We start from the raw sequence: 27,325 nt of genomic DNA, 5'->3' as shown, positions 1-27,325 counted from the left end.
CTAGCAAAGACCATTTCATTGATAAGAAAGGTTAGGCAGGAAGCGGGTGTGTTTTCCGGAAGGCAGCTGCTGCTCTACCCCAGGGCCAATCCTGCTTTCCTTCACTCTAATAGATTCCAGCCGAGTTTAGGGTCAAAGAGAGGTCACATGCAGGAAGGTCGTCCTGTGCATCCGTCTTCTTGGATCACTGAGCAGCAAAGATTAAAAAAGAAAACGATGAATCACGGCTACCAGGTCACAAGCAAATAAGGTTATTCTGCCCGGCCTCATCTTCATATCCTTTAGCCTCGTCATAAAAACGACATTGGTATGTGCACCATACAAATGAGACTCAGAATACATATGGAACAGGATTGGGATTACTAAGTGGCAAAGGAAAAACGACAGTACTAGAATGCTAGAGAATGCAGCCGGGCAGATCTTGGTCATATCATCAGGTGACACAACAAGGAATTGAGACTTCAATACTTCATTGATAAATTATAGAAAGGTTGCATGTGAAAATATTGACACACCATCATGGGTGAAACAGGACCTCTTCCCTGATGATGTGTATAATGCTTAGCGGAGTAAATCCTTCAAACAGCAAAAGAACTCATTTTAATGAGTGTACTCCATAAATTACTTTGAAAAGATAAACATGTGTGTGCATAATAACCATTCATATAATCCTTTTCACATACAGTACTCTGAATGCAACAGATTATTTTTTGTTAAACCAGTCAAGATTAAAATACATGTTTTCTGTCTTATATTTAATAAAATTAGCTTAAGAACTGATCCATTCATTGTTTCAATTATTTCCTTTATTGTTTAAATTGGTGGACTGAAAACACTCCAGTTTTTATAGTGCTATATCCATCAAAAAATAAATAAATAAAAAAATACACACAAAAGTTTACATAGGAAATTAACCTGTTCATATGGACAAGTGATATACCACCATCTTGTGGTGACAATACGAATAAACCAAAAACCAATACAAAAAAACGATAAACAGGATTGTTCAATCCTCCTCCAGGTTAAGTTTTTTCCTCTGCTTTCTCACCACCAGTAATAAAAAATTCAATAACTATAACATGGTAACAATGTATTCTACAACCATCTCCCCCAAATTCTGTGCACTAAACTCAAATATAAACAAAAGCAAAACGTGATGTCACAACTGAAATTACGCGGTGACCATGCACCTCATGTTCCTCACCATATAACTATCTTCCTCTGACTATACCTGTGTAGGTTTTCTGCAAAATGCAATACTTTCTAAAGGACCACTATACAATAATGTACCCTGAAAAGACCACAAAACTCTTCTTAGCCGGATACTTAAAAAAAAAAAAAAAAAGACTTCTGAGATCTTTAAAGCTGTACAGTACATCTGTAGAAACCCAAGATGTTGGTTTATTTAAAAAAATGGTGCAACCTATTTCACTATGATCTCGAAACTGGAGACGGGAGACTTCAATACATAGCACAAGGCTCATCACAGCAGGGGTCTCTCTCTGTGAATGAGGTGTACAGATGATTAGCATACTGTAGCCAAGGTATTGTCCTCTATATACTGTAGAGCCATCAACAAGGTGTTGAAAGGATAAGTATACTTAGGCAGGGGTTGTGTCCTCGGTTATTGGTGTGAAGAGATACAGGTGTGTATTAGGGCTGAGACACTTGTGTCCTAAATTGTGCGGTCCCGAGTGTTCTCGAAGTTGTCTTTAAGAATACAGGTAAATCAGAAATGGAATGTCTGTCCAGGTAGTGAAAGGTGCTGACCAACTGGAGTTATGGTTAGAAATAGTTCATCTCTGATCACAGATATATAAATGATATCACAGATTCACCATATCTGACCCGGACAATATACTTGGTCAGCACATCTCACTAACCGGACATTCCACTTCTGATTCATCTGTATTGGTTCTAAAGGGTAACTTCAACAACACTCAGGACAGAAGGACATGGGAACGGAAATACATCCTTTTTTGCAGTCCTGGCGTAACGGCTTGGATCAGGACTGTGGATTTATGAAGCACAATGGAAACCTCAAACACAACACGTTTCACCTCAATCTGTTCACAGATACCGAAAGCTAATACGACTGCCTAAGGATACTTATCCTCTCAACACCTCATTCATGGATGCATGCAGAGGACAAAACCTCAGCTACAGTATGCTAATTATCTAAACACATTCACAAAGGAAGACCCCTGCTGTGATGAACCTCCTGCTATATACAGTATTGTAGTCTCTAATTTCCAGTTTAGAGATCACACCCTATGAAGAGACCTCCACATTTCTGCAAACATACACAATTGATGTGGTGGTCCATTAAAAAGGTATCACATGCCACAATGTATCGTCATCCGAAAACACAATTGCCAACCTTAATCTCACAACCATGGCAGATAGATTCCCTGAGATAAGCAAGTTGTGGTTAAAGTGAGCTCTCTATACTTTGCCTAGGTCAGGCACCCAATGTACAAGGCTGCCAGCAGTGGTCAATCGAGCAGATGGTCCTAGGGTCACCGTTGTTGCACTTCGAGGGATCTGAAGCTTCTGGAATCCCAAAAATGGGTTGACCATGTTGTGCGACTGCTGGTAATATGTTGGTTCCCCGTCCAAGCAAAAATCAGACTTGTCCACACATGGTTTCTCCGCACCTGCAGGAAAGACTAGTAGTGAGCATGGAAAAAAAGATGTAGTTAACAGAACCACATGTTTCAACTTATACAGATGTTATAAATACAAATATTACCTTGGCACTGCTCTGTGGCAGGCAAGTGTAATTTCTGTAGGGTGGGCTGGTCCCTTGCTGGGAGAGATTGCTGCATGTCACTCCTCTCCGGTGAAGTCTTGGACTTGATGAGAGAGATGTAAAATTCCTCCAGGGGACACATTCGCAGACCAGCATCATCAGACTCCTCACAAACTTTGGAGGGCTGAAAACAGAACAAATAGGCAAGCTGCATCAGCTGTTCCAGACCCTAGCACCTGTCTCACGCCAACACAGTCTTGTGAATAAAGCACCACACTTATGCCATCTGCAAGGTCTTTGATTCTCCCCAATCAGATATTGTATACACACCTCTTGGCTAAGTTTCTCATGCTGCTGCTTCTCGTTGTTCACATTGGAGGGTTCACAGGTGTCACTGAGAGACGCTACATTGCCTGTAAAAGGCCAGTTCTCATCCCACAAGTCTGTGCCCGTAGGCAACGCTTCCAGGTATGGCATACCAAGCGCAGCTTCCTCTTTAACCTTTGGGTGAAGGAAAATAATTTACGGGATGGGAATAGCAGTGTTTCCCTGCCCTGAGCAAAGGATGGGACAGTTGGATTACTGAGATTCAAAGAAGTTGATCATCCCTCCGATTTGTGCAATATACACTAGAACCTGCTATTTTGTATAATACAATAATATAAACAATATAATAATATAATTCCTTATCACAATGACATATGTACCAAAATGTAAAATATGAAATACCTTCCCTCACAGTATTTCCCTTTTGTACATATATCACACCCTATTAACTCATCTCTTTTCCCCCCTCTCTCCCCCCTCATTCTGTTCTCTATTACTATGTGACAGCTAATTTTAAATACCGTCACAAACTGGAATTCTCAGATTTACTTCTAGTGGCTAACTTTAGCACTGTACACATATTTTGCCACAGGTGGTATATTCTGTAGTGATAAAAATGCAGCCGTCAGAGCCCCCTCTTTGAGAGACGCCCACTGTAAGCCTTCATTTTGTAGCATTTAACAATGTTACCTGCAGGACAGGTTCTCTGTTATATGGAAGTTCAGCAGGGCTGTTTTCATTTTGAGCCGAACTTTGAGTCTTTCTTGACTTGTCCTGTGACAGCTCCTGAGCTCGTTTCAGGTACAGCACAAAGGGATTTAATTGATGCAAGACCTATTGACAGACAAGAGGATCAGAATGACGCTGACAGGCAAAATAATTTCTTGCCACACCATATTTGCTCTCCCATCAGGCTACCAGCACTCACCTACTCTTTTCTAAGTCTGCTGGCTTCCATTTCTATTGAGTAACCCATTAACTGCCAGAGGGGCCTGCAACGCATTCCATCTCCACATCTGCCTCTAAACTTTGTGTTCATGTCCATACTACTCTAAATTGTAACTCTCCTCTGTTTGCCCACTCCGTGGGATCCCTACACTTCTTTCTCCTTTCCCTCTCTATTTTCTCACCCGGTGAGGCTCTGACTCCTTGGTTCCGACCGCATGTCCCGCGGTCACCAGTAGCTGGTGCAGATAAATGTCAGCATCGGATGAGGTATCACAAAGGAAAAGACACAGTACATCCTGCACATATTGCAGCACCAGCCCCACCAAAGGACCACAGCCACACAGCTGCTGGAAACGCTTTATAGCTGGAGTTGACCATTGATCCTACAAGAAAAAAGGAATACTCGATACCAAACATCAAAACATGTTTAGCCCTCATCAACAGTAGTAACAGGTTTAAGCTTCATTTGTGCTCTGCTTACTTACCTTCGCTGGTCTCACACAAGCTAGCGAAGAAGGCACTGCCTGGGCAGGAAGATTCATATAGCAGTTCCTGAAGTGGGAAAAATATCAAGAGAGATGGGAACAGAGCCAGACGAGACCGTGCAGGAACAAACAAAAGGCCAGACAGGAAAACCATATAGGAGAAGAAAAGAGACCGGGACGCAAGATATGGTGGGTAAGAGGAGGCACCAGCCAGACAGCGCGTTAAGAGATGGGGACGACAAAAAGACACAATTGACATGAGGGGAATCAAGAACAGGCAGGAAAACATTTTGTCACATACAAAGAGGTCTAAAAAGATAAAACCGCTGTAGACTCTTACTTGAGAAATCGTAGCCAGCTCCTTTTGACAGTTGCCACATTGCCAAAGTCAGGGTAAAACACATCAAGCTCCTCTGAACTGAGTACAGCGTGCACAATAACTCTATACCACCACACATCTCCAGACACCCGGAGAGCAAAGACCCCACCCACGGACACACAGTGATCCGGAACCCAATAACGCTCAGACACACACGCATTGGAATAGCAGCGCCTGGAAAACAAGACCAGGTGGAAATTTACAGAGAGCCAAGCAACTCAAACGGAGCTATAGAGCACCCCTACAGTACATGCTATGTTGTGTAACAGCCATCCTCTGCCAATGTATAATTCCTTTCTGATTACCCAAGAATCACCCCCTTGCTGCCAACAACGGATTATATGTTACCCAATTGACACCCATGTGCCAATACTAGTCACCAGGGCTGGAAAAATACCAGTAACATTCACCAGTCAAGGTAAAATGCCTCGCGTCCACCCCTTTATACCTCATTACCATCATATTTACAGACCCCTTGCCTCCCCCCCAAATAATCAAGACCCTTGCCCTTACCTCTGTCAACCAGCCTTAAGTGAAAAATGTAGCTTCCTATTTATTGGATTGCTCACTTAAACTTCAGGGTGCGTGTGGCCATCACTCGCTGCAAGAGCTTCAAATCTAGCTCCTCACAATGCCTTGGCATTACACAAGGCATATGGGGCGCTAGCTTTGGCGGTGAATGACAGCCATGCTGCTTGCAAAAACTCTGCAGTTTAAGAGCATGGTACAGCAAAAAAAGGAAGCTACCGTTTCCACTACTCTTCCGAGTTCCCACTCGTCTCGGATGAGGAGATAGGTGATTTTTTCCAGCCCTGATAATCACTGTAATTGAAGAATAAATGTGTCATTCATTAGCTCTCTTTCTATACCCTAGATCAGGGGGGCTCAACACCAGTCCTCAAGCCGCCCCCCCTCCACAACAGGTCAGGTTTTCAGGATCTCAGCTTCAGCACATGTGGCTCAATCAGTCCCTGCTTTAGCACAGGTGCCTCAATCAGATTGAGTCACCTGTGCTGAAGCAGGGATATCCTTAAAACCTGACCTGCTGTGGTAACAATAACAAAATACTAACTGCCACACAGGGGTTCCTGGGATAATTTGTGAGGCAGCGAGATAGACGCCATCAGTAGTGTGCCCTGTGGGGCGTGAGAACCTCCGTTTAAGACATTCTTTTTGCCGCGACCAAGTCACCGCTGGCATTTAGCCGCCACTCACCTCACTGCAGGGACATCTCACCGCCAGCCATTTCCCTTACCCTAAAACCCCTAACCTCAACCCCAATACGAACGTTACGCCCCTACTCTAAAAACGTTAACCCCTTACCTAATTCCCTACCCTAAAAACCTTACCCCAAAACTACTATCCTTAACCCCCTACCCTAAAACCTCTTACTCTAATCCCCTACCCTAAAAACCTAACCGCTAAAACCCCTTAAGTCAATTTACCTTATTGGCAAAACGGCCAGCGGCCGAGTGACCGGCGGCGAAGTCGCTGCAGCGAAGTGTCCCTCGGCGGCGGAGACTTGGTCGCGGCGATATGGCCACGACCAAATGTCCGATTCTGCGAGAACCTTCCCCTCTTCAGGCTGCATTGATATTCTGTATGCAACCACTCCCATTACTATGTTCCCTTGTCTCTTCTTTCTGTATCCCAAAATGAAACCTATCACGTATTGTTCCGTGTTGTTAACAGGACATCCTACCTCATCTCGATCATCATGTCCTCCAGCTTCTCAGAGGTGTCTTTGCTACAGAGGCGGACATAAAACTGACTGGGGGTGCTGATATTCTCTATGATGACCCCTAGCAGGGAGCCTTGTTCCATATGAGGTAAGCAGCGTAGCCTCTGCTCCTTTACTGCATCGGGAGGAATCTCTCTCTCCGTGGAAGAAGACAGCTTCAGAGGCCCCCACTTTAGTAAAAAAGAAGTCAGCGAGTTAACAAATGGAGGGCCCCTCCTAGCAAAAGGATATTCAATATTTACAAAAAGAGTGGGAGGGTGCGCAACAAAAATGTCACATTTACTCTATAAAGTGTGAAGCGGCTTTACTGTGCTAGAGAAGATTATTTCTCCCTTCATTTTAATGAAGCGGAACTCTTCTCCAGCCACTGGGAGATCAACTGAGACAGGGGTGGCCAAACCCTGTTCTCAAGGGCCAACAACAGGTTAGGTTTTCATGGTTTTCCGTGCTTCAGCACAGGTGGCTCAATCAATGTCCGTCACTGACTGATCAACTGAGTGAGCCACCTGTGCTGAAGCTTGTTTAGAACTTGACCTGTTGGTGGCCACTCCTGACCTAGGGGATAGCCGATAGGATTTCCCTCTACAGGTCCTTCGAACTACACTTGCTGATCCCTTGAGCTATACGTGGTGATCCATACCAAGCTGTTTGTTACCATAATCAGGTCCATACCCAAAGATTGATATATGCCTGAGACACTTGGATCCCGGCTGGCTTCACATGCTTGGAGCTCTGCGGAGGCGAATTCCCACTGAGGAAGTGACGATTAGCGACAGTCAGCAACCCATCATCTAATAAAGAGCGCAATATGGATACAAATCAGTGAAGATAGGGCCCTTCATAGTCTATTTTCTGAAGTCCCTCTTGTGGGAGGGAGAGACAAGGTAAGTCTTGATTAATATGTTGGGCTGGAAAAATATCACTAACATTGACCAGGCAAGGGAAAAAGTCACTCGTCCCCCCTTCTCATACCCAACCACCCCCAATCATTCATACCATTGACCTTACCTGTCAATAGGGCAGCAAGTGTCAAAATAAACCAACCTGAAGTGAAAGATACAGCCTGACACTATTGTCCCACAATGTCTTGCGTTTAAGAGGAGCCAGACTACAGAGGCAGACACAAAGCATTGTGGGGCAAAAAAATGTTGATTATTTTGCAGTGATGACAGGCACACCGCAGTCACACAGCCTGCAGTTCAGCGCCTTTCAGCACACGGCCCAATGAAAAGGAGACTGCATCTTTCACTCATCTGCCCTGAATTTTTGGGAGTGGATTTTTCCAGCCCTGATCATGCAGCTTTCGTGATGTTCTTACACACACAGAGACAAGGGCAGAAAGTGTAGACAGTTAACACCGTTGCGGATCCCTCACCCTCCGTCTTGTATTTTGTTTCAGCGTCAAACAGTCGCCAGTCCTGTCCATCCGCTGTGCTTTCCAGATAAAGAATGTCACCCAGGGAACCAACAAGTTCCATTACAGACATGAAGCCTAGTTCCTTGAATGGCAGGTCCTTTCCCGTATAGCCCTAAAACATAGACAGCAACGTTTTGGTGCAATACTCTTTGCATGCACCACTAAAAAGTTCTCCATATACACTCCAATATACACTGTTGGCAGTTCCTGCACATGCATACAATAATTGCTCCTCTACACAAAGAACACATATACACTCACCACTGCTACAAGCAAAGCCACTTAAAGAGAAAAGAAGCCCACCTTAAATAGAACAGGTAGTTGAGAAACCAACGGTCCCTCTGAATGCCGATTCACAATCTGTGTGATGGGAATAAGCGTTAATATTGGAACCGCATGGTTTGGGCAATAAGAAAAATGGGCTGAGGCGCCATGATCTGTTTGCCAGGGAGAGTTAGAGGACAAAGGGAATAGGTGTATATTTAAATAAATAAATAATAAAAAAGACATGGTATAATTGACCCAGCTGCCCAGGAATCCTTCCCTTTTTCATAAAAATTCTGAAAACCAGAGCTTGTGCTGCAAACAAAACCACAAGTTTTGGTGTGTGAATCTCGATGGGCTATCAACAACAATCTAAAATAGCTATGGAGGGCAATTGTGTTGGACGGACCAGGATGGTTGCAGTCAGTGAAACAGGCTCGGATGAAGAGTCATTTATTTCCTCACGGAGCTTTGTAACTTACATGTATAATTTCTCGTCTAAGATCAGGACTGATACTTCCCCCAGCTCCTTTCTGTGCTAGACACAATCTCATCTCCTTTTCCAGCTGCAAAGAGAAAACATTTTCTGCTCATTCTGTATTCTGTTGCTATCAACCCCACTTGAACCTTTGTTGTACAAATGTAGATTTCACACACTGGCTGCAAAATGCTGCTGCCCACACAATTTTATGCATATAAGGGTAGCGCTATCTAACTGCACCTGCAACAAACATGCAGTTTAAATAGTTGAAAACAATTTTGCATCCAATTGCTGAAATAGCCATGTAGGCGCTTTGTACTGTTGTCTGTTTTAAGACCAATTGTATAAGTACATTACAAAAAATTACATCTGAATGTGCTGCACCTTTCCACGCAATGGCACAGGCGTTTGGAACCATTGCCCATCTTTTCCATCCTCTGGTATGAGTGATATGCACATGTATAGAAAGATAACCTTATGTAAAGTGGCACCCGCTGTTTGATAGATATCTAGAGATGATCAAACATCAATAAGTGACTTGGATTTATTACAAACACTTGTCATGGGCTATTAAAGACTGAATTCGCTCATAGATTTTCAATATTAGACATAGTTGACTTCCATATTGTTAAGACTATTGTGCCAGAAAGACAAAGTTCCTTATATGAAAGATGCTAGTTATAGATCCAGTTAGAAAAAGATACGATGATGCCATATTCAGAGATATTAGAACGCCTGTGTATGTAATTTTCTCTGCATAAAAACTGGGCAGAATTGCAAATCAGTTTAATACCGAGAGAGAAGGTTAAGACTAGGGGAAGAATCCAACAGGACGTTGTGACAGTAGGGTAGCCAGGCTATCAAATAAAAGGTTTAAGCCCGTTTGGTTACCCCTTATCCATGTGTTGGGTTTATAGAGTGTCAGCTGGAGCCCAGTAACTGTTTTTGCATCATGTATAATTATGCGGTAATAAAGTATTTTATGTGTTTTTACCTTTCCAGGAGTGCCAACAAGCAGAGATTGCTGTGGTATGAGGCTCAAGGGGGGTTTTGCGGAGAAAGTGTTGTCAGGATGTGCCTAGGTAGCCAGGGTCCAGAGTTGCTGGATACCCCAAAAATGTACCCGGGAATCATGAGTGATTCCTGGATACATGTAGGCACAAGGTTCCGGCAATAGCTCCCCTTGAGTCGCAAAAGCTTTTTCACCACTAGGGGTTCCCTGCTTCAGCACAGACCAGAAAGGTCAAAGGGGCATAGGGATGTGAGGTGTCCCTGAAACAGTCAAGGGGTCCCTAGGTTAATGGGGATACCCAGTAAATGCCCAGGTCACCCAGAACCTATGTAGGGGTTCATGGGTTGGTTCCCTGCTTCTGCACAGACCAGAAAAGTAAAAGGGGCATAGGGAGATGGTGTCCCTGAAACAGTAAAGTGGTTCCTAGGTAAAGGGGGATACTCATTTAATGCCCAGGTCACCCAGAACCTGTACAGCGGTTCTGAGGTGTGCCAACCGTACTTACAACCTTATAAGGGGATTCTTAGATTCCATTCTAAATCTATGCAATAGTGTATGGGGGAATATAGGCTGATAGAATAGAAAAGTGTACTTTTTCCTATTCCCCAGGGCTTAGGGATGTATTAAAGGTTTATTTTATTAACATGTAATGAAGTGTAGTGTTATGCACTGTAAAGTTAGTGGGCTTTCAGAACCGATGTCCCAGAGACTACCAAACTTGGTGACGGCGAGTCTGGCAGGACATCAGGAGATGAAAGTCACAGAGGATGTTTGAGATGTCGGGTGCTAAATGGATGGGACATGACGGAGTACTGGGTCAGGAGAACAGAGACCCCCTGGTGGGTGGGGGGATCCTCTGGTCTGCTAGTGGGGCCTGGCCAGCGGGAGGCAATGGGCTGGCTAGGGAAAAGATGGAGATCCTAGGCGCTTTTCCTATAGGCTAGAACATGTCCCGCCCACGGGACGTCCTGAGCCGGCTCATCACACTCCTTGCCTCTAACATCAGCCAGATGAGCCCTGCTCTGATTGGCTGCTGAGAATGTTCTCACGCTTATGATAGGCTGTAATATTCTGTGAATGAAACTCAGAATTATAAACCCCTGCGCCAATCAGATTTTGGAGTTCTCTAAGAGTCTTAGCAAGTTTTTTCTAAGCAAGTTACTCCAGACCTCTGGAGAGAGGGGAGGGGTGGCGTCGAACTGCAGGAGAGAGGGGAGGGGTGGCGCCGAACTGCAGGAGAGAGGGGAGGGGTGGCGTCGAACTGCAGGCTGATATCAGTTCTAGGACGTTGCAGGCTAAATCTCAGTCAGAGAAAAATACTTAGGTAGGTTTCCCTGCACCTTGGAGAGTTTAGTTGTGTACCTCAGTCCCAAGTAAGTGTGCCTTTTCTTATGTAGTTTGTGTAACATTGTGTTTTTGCCTTTTCCAGTGAATACATTTACAATTTATTTCACTTACCTTGTTTTGCTCAATGTATGATCCTAGTAAAAAGGTGTAAACTGCCTGGTCTCACGTGACAGATGTTTAAGCAGAGAATAGAACAAGATAACATACAACATCTTTGAAAAGCATAGGACAAATTTGATGTGAACTACCATATATCTGCTATATGTAAGTAATAACATCCTACAATAAACGTGATTTGTGTGTGCTAAACCGGAGGCGGAATTATTTTATCATGGAAAGATAAGAGTAAAAGACTTTTAACAGTCTTGACCGTGACCCACATGATCTTGTAGTGCACAATCTTGTTTCAGATTGTAGTCTTGTTCCCACCATTGTAAGGCTGCGGTCCCGCTGCATCCGACGGCGCGCATCACTCACCTGCCCATGATTTGCTCCCAAGTCGGCCCCAGTCCCTCACTGCAAGGCTCACTACGCACTAGGACGCGTCAGCCGGCAGGGGATGCAAGAGGATTGTTATCCCGAGCGGTGACGCGTCACGTGGTGCACTGGGGAGCCTATCAGCACCGGGGGGCTGTACCTTCCTGGAGCTGTCAGAGCTTCCCCCACCTCCAAAAGGTGGGGGGGGAGTGTGCGCATGTATGTGTGTGTGTTTCGCACAGCCCCAGTGTATCTCCTCCACACACACACACACGGTGGGGGGGGGGAAACTTTACAGCACCCGATCTACCCCCTTGTATCATCCCACCCTCCCCCTCTCCTGCAGACCCACAACCTCCCCCCCAACCAGTTTTGGCCTAGCCCCCCGCGCCGAAAAAAGTTGATTGCAGATCGTTGTGAAGTGACTTGCACGCACCGCCGGGAAGCAAGGCGGCCGTGCGGGCGCGTGCAGTGGAGCCTCGGCCTAAGGAAACGTTTAACTTCTCTGGGATCCATATTAGCTGAAGAGAATCCCTTTGCTAACTGTCCCATTACTCAATGAAATGGATTTGGATCATCATGTGCCATCTTGCCCATTTTACAACCTGATGACAGCTTTCCTATGATAGTCATGCATTGATGTGTTTGAAGCCATCCTTTGCTTTTGATTACTCTGGCCCTTTCTTTTGATCTTTGGAACGGAAACAAGGCCTCAAGCTGCATTGAACTGTACTCCCAGAAACATTAACATTTGAGAAAGTATTAATTCACTTAACCAACTGTGTTCTTTTAGCAGTTCCATCACTCTTGTGGAGGTGCTGCAGTAAAAAGGTCCTGGACTTTGGCTTTTATAAGAATGTCGTCCAGATAATTCAGATTCCTTCCTTTCTGATTTCTGCTGTCAAGGTTATCAGGACCTTCATGAACTCTTGTAACTTCTCCAAGACCGAAAGGTAAGGCTGCAAACCGATAGTGATTTTCACTCATCACGAATCTTAGGTATTTTTGTGTGTCCTTGCTGCAGGTATGTGGAGATAGGCGTCCTTTAGATCTACCGACACTATCCAATTTTCTGGGTCTATTGTAGCAATCCGTAAATTCAGTGATTCCATCCTGAACCTCTGTATTCTGAGAAACGTTTTGACTCTTTAGGTCCAACACCGCTCTGAAGGTACCGGGTTTTTTTGGACCAAGAACCGAATCAATTCCTTGTTCTGTCCGATTCCATGGCACCGGTATACCAGTTGTTTAACAGCTCTCATACTTTTGAGGACTCGAGCTCCTTCTATGCTTTTAGGAATCTGATGTACGAAAACTGCATTTCTCTGGATTTTACCTGAATTCGAAGTAACCTCTATATTATACCGAAGATCCAGGAATCTATGATGGATTGAGCCCATCTTCCCAAAATATTGGGAGTCTTCCTCCCATGATTGCCAGATAGGCTCCCCTTATCTCTTTCTGCACATCTTTCCGAGGATCCATGTCACTTTGTAATATGAAAAAGACTACTCTGTCCTTTCTATGCTGGTGATCTGTAATTAATTCACCCTGGTCTGTAGGATCTCATGTCTCTGAAGGCCACTCTCTCTGATTTTGCCCTCAAGGTTCTGCAAATCTTCTTACGCTTCTCTATTGGAGGCAAAAATATACTTTTGCCTCCAGAGGCTCTCTTGATTACAGTATCCAGTTTCTGACCGAACCTTTCAAAAGGGATCAGACAGATTATTCAGCGAAGATGCATCCGCTAACTAGGGTCATAGCCACAAGGCTCTTCTAGCCAATACCGATAAGACCAAAGATCTGGCCACCGGTCTTACAGAGTCCAGCGATGCCTCTGCAATGAAACCTCTGGCTAGCTTTATCTCAGAAAGTGTGTTAACGATAGAGTCTCACTTGACGCACTTCTCCAGAGCTTCTTCAAATGTTGCTGATCCACAACTTAATTGATCTGGAAATAGCGGTGCATGTTATTGCCAGCCTGCAGGAATCTCCTGCCACCACAAACAACTTTCTTACTGCACTCTCCATGCGTTTATCCATTGGGTCGCGAAAAGATGCTGCATCGTCTACTGGCAATGTCGTCTTTCTTACAAACTTTCGAACCTGCTAATAGCAGCATCCACCTTCAGAGGGTTATCCTACACATCCATCTCGGTTGCTTCGAAAGGGTACAACTGCGTACATTTCTTACGGATTGATACCTCATCAGGCAGGGCCCACTCTTTCTTTATGATCTGCTCGATCACATCGAGGACCGAAAACTTCCTTGACTTCCTCTAAACATACGATATTTGGGATCAGGTAGCTGATCTTGATCGTCAATTTTCAGAATCTCTCTTACCACTTTCATCAGCAGCTCAACCACTTTGGGATTTGCATTCCTGCATTCTCTTTAGACAAAATCGGGTTTGCTCTCAAACATCCTGTACCGATCTTCCTCTGATAACGACGACGACATCATTGGTCTATCCAGACTAGTACAAGATCTGTGTCGTTTGTGACCTCTAGATTGAGATGCAGAGGCTTCTGCGGTACGCAATACAAGATTCATAACTACTGGTCTTTCGCTTTTAAATCACAAAACAAAAATGTTCAATATAACTACATCCCTTGGGCCTACCTTAGGCTTTTTGGAATAACAGTCTTAGAGGCAGACTCCATTGCAGCTATTAAGTCCAGCTTCGGTGAATCAAACTTCCTCTTCTCCTATGATCTTTCCTGTAACTTGTTCAGTCAGGGCAGCACTGAACTCTTCATGCTGCCTGGCTCTTTTACTTCCTGTTTCAGCCACATGGTTGCATGACATCACGCAAGGCTGGCGTCTCCAAGTGCGTGCTTCAGAAGCTTAGGCAGACGTGGTGCATAACTGCCCGTGCTGGTGAATCACAGCGGTCCGTCAGCTGTGCATCAATTCCCATTCATAGAGGGAAAACGCACTTGTCCTGTTTACAACGAAGGAAAATGCTCCTGCGAGGGGTTCACTGCTGCCTCTGTGGCCTTTGCAGTTTAAATTCTACTTTTCATCTTTGCATCCCGGGATCCCACTCTCTTCACCTCTATGTTTGTGTCCATGTACACATTGAACCTAAATGAATAACACCAGAGAGCTCTCACACGGGATCCTTCTCTACTATTATCTAGCAGCAGTTCTTATCCACGGCTATTACCTTTGCAGGATTATGAAAGACGGATTACTAATTCTTACAATCCCCCCGACCTGGATAGCCTCTATGCCAGTGGTTTTCAACCTTTTGGTTAGGGAACCCAAGAATTCTATTGGCGGCTGCGGAACCCGAGGGGTACTCTCGGAACTCCGGTTGAAAACCACTGCTCTATATAGTAAATTTGATGCCTCCACGACATTATATACGGTGTACTGTATACACCCGTTTTCTACTGCAGGCTGGAGTATATTCGTAAGCAGAAAACTCAGAGTATTTACAGGGAGTTTTACTCAGGTAATGTCTAACTATACTTCCTGCTACTATCAGATTATTTACTCTGAAGTAGTTCCTATTTATTAACATTTTGCTTTTTGTTCTGCACCCCAGTGAGGGGATTGTATTTTGTGCATATATTTGTTAAACGTTGATACATTAAAATATAAAGTTTTCTATTCTCTCATTCATCATTTAGATATTTAATATTTAGTGGAGTGCACCCTATTTAAGGATCTCTTTCTTCTGTGCATCTCTTTTGGTACACTTCAAATGCCATTGCTTGCTCCAAGCTTCCCCCCGACCAGCAATCACAGTGTGCGAAATCGGTTCCTCAGCAGGAGAGACTGACAACTCCCGTGGATTCGACTGAAAAAAGCAGTCAGGTAAAGTCTGGAAAGGAGGGTGAGCCCATTTGTAGGACCTCCTGCAGGTAAAAAGTGTTTTCTCTCTTATCTCAGCTGGATGGTGGGACTTAACCCATTGGTGACCACTGCATAAAATAAATAAATATATATAAATAAATATATATATATTATACGTCATCGCGTTGTGGAGGAAAGTGTGGAAGTCTTTTTCTTCCTCTGCATGCCAGCAGCTGATCGCAGTTGATCGCGGAAACCGAGCTGCTTCCCACACATTGTCTGCTGCTGGAGTGGGAAGAGCCGTCTATACAGCCACATTGTTCACTTGGAAGACGCACCAATCTGAGGCAGGAACCCATGGATGTCACAAATTGGTTCCCCAAGTGAACAGCTGTACGGTTTTGGACCGCAACGTTCACCGGTGACGTCACCTTAGAGACCTTATAGAGATGGTCTCTAACATGCTTTTAACTTCTACTCTCTTGTGAGCGCAGGTCCTATGGACCGTGGTTCTCTTTAGTTCTAATATTAAACTCTTTCAATACAGTATTATGCTATGGAGCCTGCGCTTCCTTTTGTCTTTTTTTCTGTAGGTATCCTTGTAGTTGGCTGTACCACTAAAGAAGCTGCAGTGTGCTCCATGAAGATTCACTTATCCGTTTCTACACTTTTGGAAACTGGTTATACATATACATATATATGTATACATATACAGCTCAACCCCGTTATAACGCGATCCGCTTTTTTTTGCCAAACTTGACACACACTTTCTCCCTTTGCTGTTAGCACTCTGTGACTTTAAACAAGCTATGTTTCCCCCCTCTGTCACAAAGAAACAATTAACAGTGGTTGAATGTGTGTGTTCTCTTTACTGTGCGGGTTGCATTGTTGTTAAAAAAAAAACAACTGTTAGAATCCTATATTGGACACGTAGGACAACTACATCAAATTACATGTGACATAGATAAATAATTGAATTTAAGTGGTTATGTTTACTTGAAATCTTATCTAGTATAGTTAGCAGCAAAAAAAATGTACCATATCAGTTGCTTTAGTTCATTAATCAAGTTCATTAATTCAAGTTCATTAATTCAATTTCAAAGTGTCCAACAAACACATATACCTGTAGCATGAGTGTGAAACCATGACTCATGCTAGTATTGTTAAACATGTAACTGATAGTTAATGCAGCAGTCACTCCCAGAGTATTTTTCTTAATTAACTTATCTTAATCAGTTTGTATTATGGAGCCTGACCGCCACAGCCTTATCACCAGAATTCCCCTTTTTTTTTGACAAATAACTTTGGTCCATTTTGCTATTGAAACAACTGAAAGTTATAAGTGGAAGATTGTGGAACGTGAGCAAGTCCTGGCAGTGACATTGCCAGCAGCCATTTTTATTTGACCAAAAATGACTACACCAACAAACGTATAACTAACACACACACACACACAGCACACCCTCTGGTGGTGCTGGGGATCGTTTTGGGGCTGCTGGGGGAAGTGCTGGGGCGGGAACGTGCTGGTGCTGCCGGCGCCTCCTTCCTGCCTCCTCCCTCCTACTTCCGATCGTGCGCGCGGCACCCATTTAAAAAAAAAATTAGCACCACCCCGTTTATAACACCGTCGGATCGGGTGCCCCCCCGAGGACCGTGTTATAACGGGGTTCAGGTATACACACACACACACACACACACACACACACACACACACACACACACACACACACATATATATATGGAAAAAAAAGAACAAGAAAGAAACAGGCGCACACCTAGTGCATTACCACAATAAAAATGTATTGAATGAACATAAAATCTAACAAATGGCCACTCACAAGGATACAGCAAATATAAGCGTGTATGAGATAGGCTCTCATGTGCGTTGCAGCTCAATCACCAGCGTCCGTCCGCAATCAGTGGCGTCGTCACGTGGATCAGCTTCGTGAACCGGAACCGGAAGAGGGGTCTTTCACCTTCAGTGCTCCATCACATTGGTCCCATAGTTGGTAGGTGCAGCCTCCATCAACTTCATTTTCTTCTGTCCTTGCTTTTTTGCTCCTCCTCTGACTCCCCTGAATCTCGTTTTCTTCGGGGTAGTGGTTGGGCTTGTTTTTCCCAAAGTGGGTATTTCTTCTCCCTTTCTCTTTGTTCTCAGTAGTAATTGAGTGACTGTCCCAGTCTTCCGGAATCCACAGGAGATGAGTAAAGATCCCAAGGAGATCCAGGCAGCAGCAGCATACAATGGTAGGACTTGCAGGAACCTGCCGGCGCCTCCTTCCTGCCTCCTCCCTCCTACTTCCGATCGTGCGCGCGGCACCCATTTAAAAAAAAAAATTAGCACCACCCCGTTTATAACACCGTCGGATAGGGTGCCCCCCCGAGGACCGTGTTATAACGGGGTTCAGGTATATACACACACACACAACACACACACACACACACACACACACACACATATATATATTAAAACGTATGTACTGTCCCAAAGGCCAATCTGATTGGTCAGTTGGTCTGTCACTCACCCTCTGGCCAATCAGATTGGTCCGTGGACCAGCCCCACCCCGCACACCTCATTGGTCACACTCACCCGCCGCCGACACAGCTACCATCGCTGCCCGCTCCTCGGTGCCGCCGCTGCCTCAACTCTCCCCACATTTCCCCCCACCCACACCCACAGCAAACCCCAGCCTCTGCACCGCTACCCACGGCCAGCGGCGCCCGCTCCTCGGCACCACAGCCTCACCTCAAACGCCCCCCCCTCCTCCACCTCACCTCTCGACACGCCGCCTCCCGCCCGCAAAACTCACGCCGCCTCCCACCGAGTAACCAAAGACGCTGCCTCTCACACGCCGCCACCTCACATACTACCGCCGTTAGCGCCAGCAGCCAGGTATCTCATCATTCCCCCTCCCCCCCGCGGCCAGGTGGCGCCAGCAGTTATCAACACCACCCAACCCCCCCCCCCCCCCCCCCGCGGCCAAAGTGGCGCCAGCAGGTATCGACCCCCCTCTCCCCCCGGACCAGCGGCCAGGCCGGAAAGCCGGGAGCGCGAGCAGCTATCAACAACCACCCCCCACCCCTCCTTCGCGGCAGGGCAGAGGAAAAAGCAGAGGGAGGAGGCACACAACAACAAACTGACTAACACACGAACTGCAACACGAACTGCCTGTCTGAAACACACACACACACTGACTGCCGCACACACACACACACACACACACAAACACAGACACAGACTGACTGACTGACTGACTGACGCACACGCACACACAGACTGACTGACTGACGCACACACAGACTGACTGACTGACGCACACACTGTCTGTGTGTGTGCGTCAGTCAGTGTGTGTGTGTGTGTGTGCCCGCGTCAGTCGATGTGTGTGTGTGTGTGTGTGTGTGTGTGTGTCACACACACACTGACTGACACACACTGCATGAAGCTGTAAAGGAGGGGGGAACGGAGCTGGAAAGGGAGAGGGGGGAACGGAGCTGGAAAGGGGGGCGGGGGACCGGACCTGTAAATGGGGGGGAGGGACCGGACCTGTAAATGGGGGGGAGGGACCGGACCTGTAAATGGGGGGGGAGGGAGGGACCGGACCTGTAATGGGGGGGGGGGGGGGAGGGACCGGACCTGTAAAGGGGGGGGGGAGCTGGATTGATGGGAACGGGGGACAAACAGAGAGGGGGGAGACAGGGGAAGAGAGAGAGAGAGGGGGGGGGGAAGAGAGAGGGGGGAAGAGAGAGAGAGGGGGGGAAGAGAGAGAGAGGGGGGGAGAGAGAGAGGGGGAAGAGAGAGAGAGGGGGAGACAGGGGGAGAGAGAGGGGGAGACAGGGGAAGAGAGAGGGGGAGACAGGGGAAGAGAGAGGGGGAGACAGGGGAAGAGAGAGAAGGGGGGGGAGGAGAGAGGAGCAGGAACATTACATCCTGGGCAACGCCGGGTCTCTCAGCTAGTGTATGTATGTATGTATGTATGTATATGTATATATATATATATATATATATATATACACATACACATACACACACATACATACTTACATACACACTTTATCAAAATAAAAACAACCACCCGGTAATTTCCACTAGGTGATGGTATCAATGTATACAATGTTACATCGTAACTTACTTTGGTTTTGTCATGTTTACAATGTACTTGCAAAGAGCAGTGCGAGGAGGAAATAACGTATCTAGAAAAGCTAACATGTATTGAGCTTGAATGAGAAAATCATAGTGTTCACAGAAGTGATCAAGCAGACTTCAATGGTGCAGCAATTGCTTCAAGAAACAAAGGAAAACTGAGCTATATGGTGCAATTGAGAATAGAGCTAGGAACTTGGCGCTAAAAAAGCCACCTGTGCAGAAGCAGGGATATCCTTAAAACCTGACCCATTGGTGGCCCTTGAGGACTGGAGTTGGCCGCCCCTGCTCTAACCAGTATGTATTAGAAATTGAAATCAGTTCTACGGTGCTAAAAAGCACGTCAAGTACAAAGCGCTGAACCCTCATTTTTTCTGCGCAGTGCCGCTTTGCACTGCAATCTCCAATAGGGAGGCTAGCAATAAATGTGGTTTATGGTCTAAACGTACCTTTTTTTCAATCAGCTGTAAGCTGCGATCCATGTCAGCCACTGATGAAGCAACATTCTCGTCTTCTGTATCTGCAGCTGACTTGAGTGTTCCAGCAGTGACAGCTTCTGCAGGATGCATATGTTTCACCAGAGAATTATACTTAACAGGATTTGGGGGTTCGGCTGGCAAAGTGTCTCTCTTCAGAGGCAAACTCCTTCCTGTATTTTGATTTTCTGGTGATACCAGAGGAGGGTTCGGCAGAGATATATTACGTTCAATGTTTTGGATCTCTGTTTGCGTCGGTGGGTTCTGCAAAGAAGGGTTAACTACAAGGTTTGGGGGTTCAGTTGACATGGGGGACATCTGCAAAGGTGCGGCTATCCCAGAATGTTGGTGCTCAGCTGACAAGGAAATGTTCTGGATAGACTGTTTCTTATCAGGGTTTTGTGGTTGAGTTAAAGATTGCTTTGGAACGTTGGAAGGTGGCTTATGAATATTTGCTGGATGAAAGGCAATATTCTGTTTTACAAATGTACCTGAAACAAGTATAAGAAAAAAAATAATCATTATTATTTATATAGAAGAAATAACAGAACTGAGGTGTGGTAAAAGATTGGAAGAGCAGGGTTCTTGTACGCTTAGAAACTCACAGATGCGATATGAGGCAGAGGGTAAAAGGGAAGGAGTTTGGCAATGGCAGCAGGTACCCCGATCCAGGAAACAAGAAACAGATCAGCAAATTACAGGGAACGTTAAACTGCCGTTCAATCAATAACCTACATGTGTTCTTTCAATAAATCAGTTCTGTACTATGAGAAAATACTTGTAGCATTTTTTTTTAAAACAATTTTTAAAGACATTTTTAATGTATTGTAATGTAACAAGCATTTTTGTTTCTATAGAAACCATTTACAAAGTCACATCCCCTTCCTCTTCTGAAACAGGCTCTGGTTCTTGAGCCGTGCCCTCTCTCTAGCAGTGAACCAATTGTATCTAGTGCCTGCCAGGTCACATGATCTTCTACACAGAACTTTGCATTGTGGGTACTGTTTTGCAGCAATAACAGTGAATTAAATAACCCCGAGCAAAGCAATCGATCACAGGAGAATGAACCAATCGGCAATTTAGTTAATCACTGGTCAGTGTGCAGATTGTATTGATGCACATATTGAATGGGATTTGTTTTTAAATGGCAGCTTGAACTGCAGCTTTAGGCTAAGGCCCCGCTCCCAGAGTCAGCGCGCCCGCACTGCAGACAGGCGGGGAGCTGACATACACAGACCGCGATATGCGGTCTGTAGGGAGCGGGAGGGGGAGGTTTGACAGGGAGGGGGGGCGTGGCTTGAGCGGAGGGACCCGCTACTCTCCCCCCCTCCCTCCACGAACTCGGGCTGGAGCTGCTGATGGTAAGCAACACACACACACACACAGACAGACAGAGGCAGGCACTCACGCACTCATACACACACACACACACACACACACACACACAGACAGACAGACAGAGGCAGGCACTCACACACTCAGGCACACACATACACACACACAGACAGGCACGCACGCACGCACTCAGACACACACACACAGACAGAGGCAGGCACTCACGCACTCGGGCACACACATACACACACAGACAGGCACGCACGCACTCAGACACACACACAGACAGGCACTCACCTGCTTTCACTCCACACTCCTCCCCGCTCCCCGAAGCCTCTCCTCCTCCCGAAGCCTCCCCTCCCCATTGGCTCACAGCCACACCACGTGACGCGTCAACGCTAGGGATCACCATTTTCTTGTGTCCCATAGCGGCTGACGCGCCACAGCGTGTAGTGCACTGTGCCGCCAGGGGGGACCGGGACCTGCTCGGGAGGATTCCCCTGCTGGTGGGGAACTCGTGTGTGGCCGCCCGCGCCAACGAGCGCAGCGGGACCGAGGCCTTAGTAACCAGCACAGGCTTGTGCTATGTAGATGACAGAGAAACAGGCAGGCAGACAGAGTAACAAAGACTTTATACAGGAGAGTCTTTCACCTAACAATGTTCCACCAGATTGAGAATTCCGCAGCTTCAGCATAGAGCCAGCCCTAGTATCTTCTACTAGCACGATATCAGAAATGGATCTGAGAACCTCAAGAATGGAGAAGAAACCATAACGACTGTACTGAAAGCTGCGTCCAAACCGAGAGAAGAAGGCCTTTTCCAGATCAGAGAGCAGCACTGGCGAGTAGGACAGCAGGTCTCGCAGGTCGCTCTTCAGCGTTGCTGGAAGCACAGGGCTTACTCTGACACGTCGCACCAAGTCCGTGTGACATCTTGGTATCACATGGCGTGTTGTGGGTTTCTTTCTCACTCTGGGGGTGTTCTGCCGGGAAATTAGGTCTGCCATTCCTTTTGTAGCCTCGTCGACAACGGCTGGAGAAAAAAAAGAAGTATCAAATACAGTTGATGGATGGATTCTCCCAAATACCTTCCGATCATAACACATCAGTTGCAAACCTGACCAATGTCTCCCCTCCCTTGATCCAAAATCATTTTTGAAGTGAAACTTCTTTGCTGGCACCTACAGGGTTTTGATAGGAAAAATCCCTTGTGTTGTAACGAAAAAGCATGACGGAAGTGACGTTACACTATGCCTGCACATACGCATGCACATACGCATGCACATACGCATGCACATACCTCCCAGTTCCAGGCCGCATGGAGGTTGTAGGCAGTGCATGCGCAGAAGAGGTTGCAGGCCGCACCATGCAGGCGCAATATCACCTGTCACCTTTGCATGCACGTGCCGAACATCCGCCATCTTCTGCGCATGCGCCGAACGGCCGCCATCCCATAGGCATGCGCAGAAGGGCCGACGTCCTCTGCACATGCGCCAAACAGCTAGGCAGTGCATGCACACTAATGGCACGGCCGGCGCCGTACGCAGGACCACCCAGACGCTGCATGCGTGCGCCAGACCGTCCACATGAGCAGAAAAACAGATGTCAGGCACAACTTCCCTGCTCAGCCACCTGGACCCCTTCGTATGCCTGCCTCACACCGAGCTATGCTGCACACTGGGGCCCCCTTCCTTCTGAATAATAAAGGTCACACAGACACAATTCAGTGAGTATAAATATAAAGTGCAAATAGCTAAAACAGGGTGTGTGCCGAGCAGGCGCGTTCAAAGTCAAACTTTTGTGTTTTGTCACTGACGTGTTTTGATTTTTAATTAAAAACATCGCCATCACAAATACAAAAATTCTGTGACAAAAGACAAAGAAGTTTCACTTAAAATGCGTATGCTCGTTACAAACACTTTTTTTTGGTCACTGCATCTCTTTGCTATTTGTTAACCTGTTTTCAGTGCCAGATGCAATGTGTTGTCATTTCCTCTGGCACTGAAGGGGTTGAGGTTCAAGGATAGTCCAGAACAGACAACTGCGATTACCAGATCAGTCACTATTTTGCCTCTTATGGAACCCAAAAGGTAGGCACACACCTGACAGAAGCACTGTGCCATCCCCATTCGAGCTGATGTTCACCACATCTGGCATATCCATAAGCAGCTCCATCGTGGATCTGTAGCCCAGGACCCGCAGCGGAAGCTGTGAGCCGATCATCATCCTGTAATCTTTCTCCAGTTCAGAGACACGCATTCCTTTCTTAGAAGCGATGAGCAAGGATCGCACAGCTTTCCGCACGCTCTGCAAACGCTGTTCTTCATCCATTTCTATTTGGTGGGAGGGAACTTCAGAGCAGAGTTAACTCCCAACCGTAAATGGACAGTGATGTTTTAGCACCTCTCGGGCAAGGAAATCTAGGTGAAAATAGAGCAAATAAGCAATCAATAAGAGGAGTGATCCTGGATCGTACCTGTAAAACCATCAAAATGCTCACATTTTCCCAGCACGTCATGCCTATTTGGAAACCTTTAAGACATCTGAAGTACATAGAGTTAAAGAAACACACTATCCTTCTGAGACTAATTCCACTCATAATGCAGCCAGAACATTCCACTTCACACCTAACCAAGGAAAAACATTGAAAGGGATGAATTCTAGCACTAGAGTTAAGTTGCTACCTTACCAACCGGAGACGTCCACTCAAGGCAAGTTATAAAGTCCTGACCTGAATGAATCTTCCCTTTTAGTCAGTGCTTAGTTTGTTTTACCAAGTGTTCAATGCAAACACATCACCTAACACCAATTCCCTGTTTTGCTTCTACTCTAGGTATGTGTAATTTCATGCTTCAACGCAGGCCCTCAATACTAATAGAAACATGTATTATTAATTTACTTCAGATAATTAGTATATGCATCTATTGCTAACTGGTAGCAGGACTCCAAATTTGATATAGCAGGGGTTTGAAACCAGCAATTTCTAACATGTGAGTCGAATTTATTTCCCCACCCCCACCCCCCCCTTTTTTAAAAAAACCTGAAATGGGGTGGACCTCTAATTTAAAACCAGTGGTGCAAATTTGGTACTTTCATTGTGCAAAATAAGTGGAAAATCAAAATAGTCAAGAGACAGGTCACTTCCACCAAGCCAATCAGTGAAGGCTACAATAATGTGTGGCATCCTGTATAATGTCACTACCTCATAGAATAGCCAAAGAACCGGATTGTCCCTGGAGATGAGCATTCTGCGTTTTTTCCTGTGAGATCTGCCAGCTGATGGGGGGGGGGGGGGGATGTGTGATATTGAGACATCTATATATCTATAGATATATATATATACACTGTATATAGATATATATAAATTCAGTTATGGTGGGTGAAAAAGGCAACAAGAAACCTCCACTGTATTGCATATAGAAAGAAAAGAAAGAAAAAGATCACTTGTGAGCACATTCACGTCTTAGTCAGGTCTGCAACCGTGTCTTTCACCATTATCACCCAGCATAGTGTTTGCAATGCAGCAAGGGATTCTGGGAAATGACATGCAAATGAGTACACCGTGTCACCTTTTGCCTGAAAAATCATTGTTACATGGAGCCCATATAAGCTAATCATATAATAAGCAAGTGATATATATGTTATGGTGGGTGAAAAGGTGACTAAAAACCCTCCACCATATAAAAATTTTACTTGTGAGCACATTCACAGGTCTTAGGGCTTGTTCAGGGTGCCTGCTTTGGGATATGGAGGGCGCGCGTCCGCGAGAGAGCGCGCGTTACTTTTGTAGGAGACGTCCGATCATCCCCTGCCGACAGCCCCAGCGTTCTGTCGTTCAGTGGGCGTGTCTTTGACGTCACATGCTAATCCTCCCGGTCACAGACAGAGAGCAGGGATCAGTGTTGCAGTCTTGAAATCATTCTGAAGAATGATTTCATTGGCTGCCTGGGTCCCTGTGACGCTGCTGCAGTTCCAAAAAACGAAATTTTCGTTTACTGAAACTGTCGTCAGCGTCAACGCCTGGCTTCGGAGGCAGGGCGGTTGCTACCCTGACAACAAGTATTCAAATTGAATACTTTGTTTCTCACTGCAGCAAGCACGTCAGCACGCCCTCCCTCCGAAGCCAGCACCCTGAACGAGGCCTTAGGCCTCGTTCAGGGTGCAGGCTTCGGAGGGAGGGCATGCTGACGTGCGAGCTGCCGTGGGACACAATGTATTCAAATTGAATACTGGTTGTCAGGGTAGCAGCTGCCCTGTCTCCGAAGTACGGAGTTGACGCTGGCTACAGTTTCAATAAACAAACCAATTCGTTTTTTGAAGCTGCAGCAGTGTCACTGGGACCTCGGCAACCAATGAAATCATTCTTGAGAATGATTTCAAGACTGCAACTTGGATCCCTAACCTCAGGTCTGTAGGCCCCCCCACCTCCTCAACTCCTGAAAAAGTCTGCTGGGGATGAACACACATCGCCCAGCAGACTGCCGCCCGCCCTCGCGAACGCCCGCCCTCCAACTCCTGCCTCTGGCACCCTGAACGAGGCCTTAGGCCTCGTCCAGGGTGATGCTGAGCGGGCGCGTCAATGCACGTGGCCTGCGTGAGTGGGCGGGCGCGCCTGCTCGGTGCTCAGCCGCTTGCCGAGCAAGCAAAATTGATTTTGCTGCTCGCAAGCACGTCACGTGAGCGGTTCACCCAATGAGGGCGAACCAGCTCTGTGATGTCGTGGCCACGCCCAGACGTGCACGCACCTAGCCGATTAGGGCGCAGCGCTGGAGCGCACCTTTTCCACCCTGGACAAGGCCTAAGGCCGCGCCTATAGTGCCGGCGATGGGTGCAAGCGAAAGTTGTATTTCGCTTTGCGGCAGCGGCGCGGGCGACCAGGCTCCTGATTGGTTCAGGGGCTGTCACATGAGGCAACAGCCCCTGAAAAATCTAATAATTACAGCTACCAAAAATCGCGTCGCAACGTCGCTGTCGCACTTACTATAAGCGAACGTGGCGGCGACAATGCATTTCTTTTCAGGCGACGTCACGTCGCCAGCACTATAAGCGCGGCCTTAGACAGGTTTGCAACCCTGCTTTTCCCTTGCTGCAGTGGAAGCACTATATACTAGGTGATAATGGTGAAAAGAAGGGTGAATGTGCTCACAAGTAATATTATATATACCGGTATATATATATTTTTTTTTTTACCGTTCATTGCTGCTCCAAGATAATTGATCAATAAAATATTCTAAAAGTGCCAAGGACTCTCCTGAACTTTTTGTAGGCATCAAAAGTGCAGCCAAAAATAAATAAATGAACGTTGGCTTACAAGATATTTTCACCTCTTTATTTACAGAATTATTTAGTAGCTAAACCAGTCAATGGCGCTATGCCCAAATAAAGCTTCGCAAACTTCCAAAACACTGACTGGGTGAGGGACACCGGTCCAGGGAAAGCCGCAGGATAGGGGCTGACATACCGAGAAGCAGCCACCAGACAACCCAACAGCAGGGACACGGAGAGGGCGTGTTATTAATCTGCCCGCACTGTGGGCCCTCCGCACCGAATATAACTGCCCATCGTCTGGATGATCAACCGGCAGGAATCACAGGGTGGGAGGGGGGACAACAAGGACTCCATTTTTTAACATGGAGCCAGCAAGGTGCTCCACGTCCGGAGCGTGTGTACCCTGGGACTCCGGCCGCCTGCGCACCAACGCCCCATCCCCGCTTACCTCACCTGTGCGCGCGCAGTCCCCACGTGCCCTAGCATCTATGCGACTCGAGCTCCTTGCCCAGCGCGCGGAGCCGCTCCCGTCTGACGTCACCAGCCTGCCCAGTGTTGCTGGCGCCATGGAGAGTGCGCGTTCCTCACGTGATCTCCCCTGTCCCTGCTGCTCTGTGCTGACTAGTAATGGCGATGGTCTGCACATTTTTCGTTATAAACATATTGGAAA

The 27,325-nt window shown here is 46.4% G+C and overlaps 1 protein-coding gene across 7 annotated transcripts; it reads right to left on the bottom strand.

Annotated features, from left to right (window-relative positions):
- Positions 1 to 788: 788 nt before the first annotated feature.
- On the bottom strand, positions 789 to 27,098 carry TDRD5 (tudor domain containing 5). Of its 7 annotated transcripts, XM_075616506.1 has the most exons (17): positions 26,849 to 27,098; positions 24,590 to 24,663; positions 23,490 to 23,807; positions 22,040 to 22,420; positions 20,026 to 20,543; positions 8,796 to 8,879; positions 8,353 to 8,409; positions 8,008 to 8,161; positions 7,305 to 7,423; positions 6,594 to 6,802; positions 4,853 to 5,065; positions 4,513 to 4,579; positions 4,210 to 4,410; positions 3,770 to 3,913; positions 3,083 to 3,253; positions 2,753 to 2,936; positions 789 to 2,669 (listed from the first exon to the last, which is right to left on the bottom strand). In XM_075616506.1, exons 3-17 carry the CDS (start codon positions 23,716 to 23,718, stop codon positions 2,446 to 2,448), a joined length of 2,955 nt encoding a protein of 984 aa, XP_075472621.1. In that variant the 5' UTR covers positions 23,719 to 23,807; positions 24,590 to 24,663; positions 26,849 to 27,098; the 3' UTR covers positions 789 to 2,445. The 7 variants fall into 7 exon arrangements, with proteins under 7 accessions (XP_075472621.1, XP_075472617.1, XP_075472623.1 ...); XM_075616502.1 differs by lacking the exon at positions 24,590 to 24,663 and having other exon boundaries at positions 26,578 to 27,098; XM_075616508.1 differs by lacking the exon at positions 24,590 to 24,663 and having other exon boundaries at positions 789 to 2,657; positions 26,578 to 27,098.
- Between the last annotated feature and the right edge of the window lie 227 nt (positions 27,099 to 27,325).

The sequence above is a fragment of the Ascaphus truei genome, chromosome 10, assembly GCF_040206685.1.
Source record: "Ascaphus truei isolate aAscTru1 chromosome 10, aAscTru1.hap1, whole genome shotgun sequence".
Lineage (NCBI taxonomy): Eukaryota > Metazoa > Chordata > Amphibia > Anura > Ascaphidae > Ascaphus > Ascaphus truei.
Note: the sequence above shows the minus strand (reverse complement) of the source record. Positions and strands in the feature narration are given on the sequence as shown.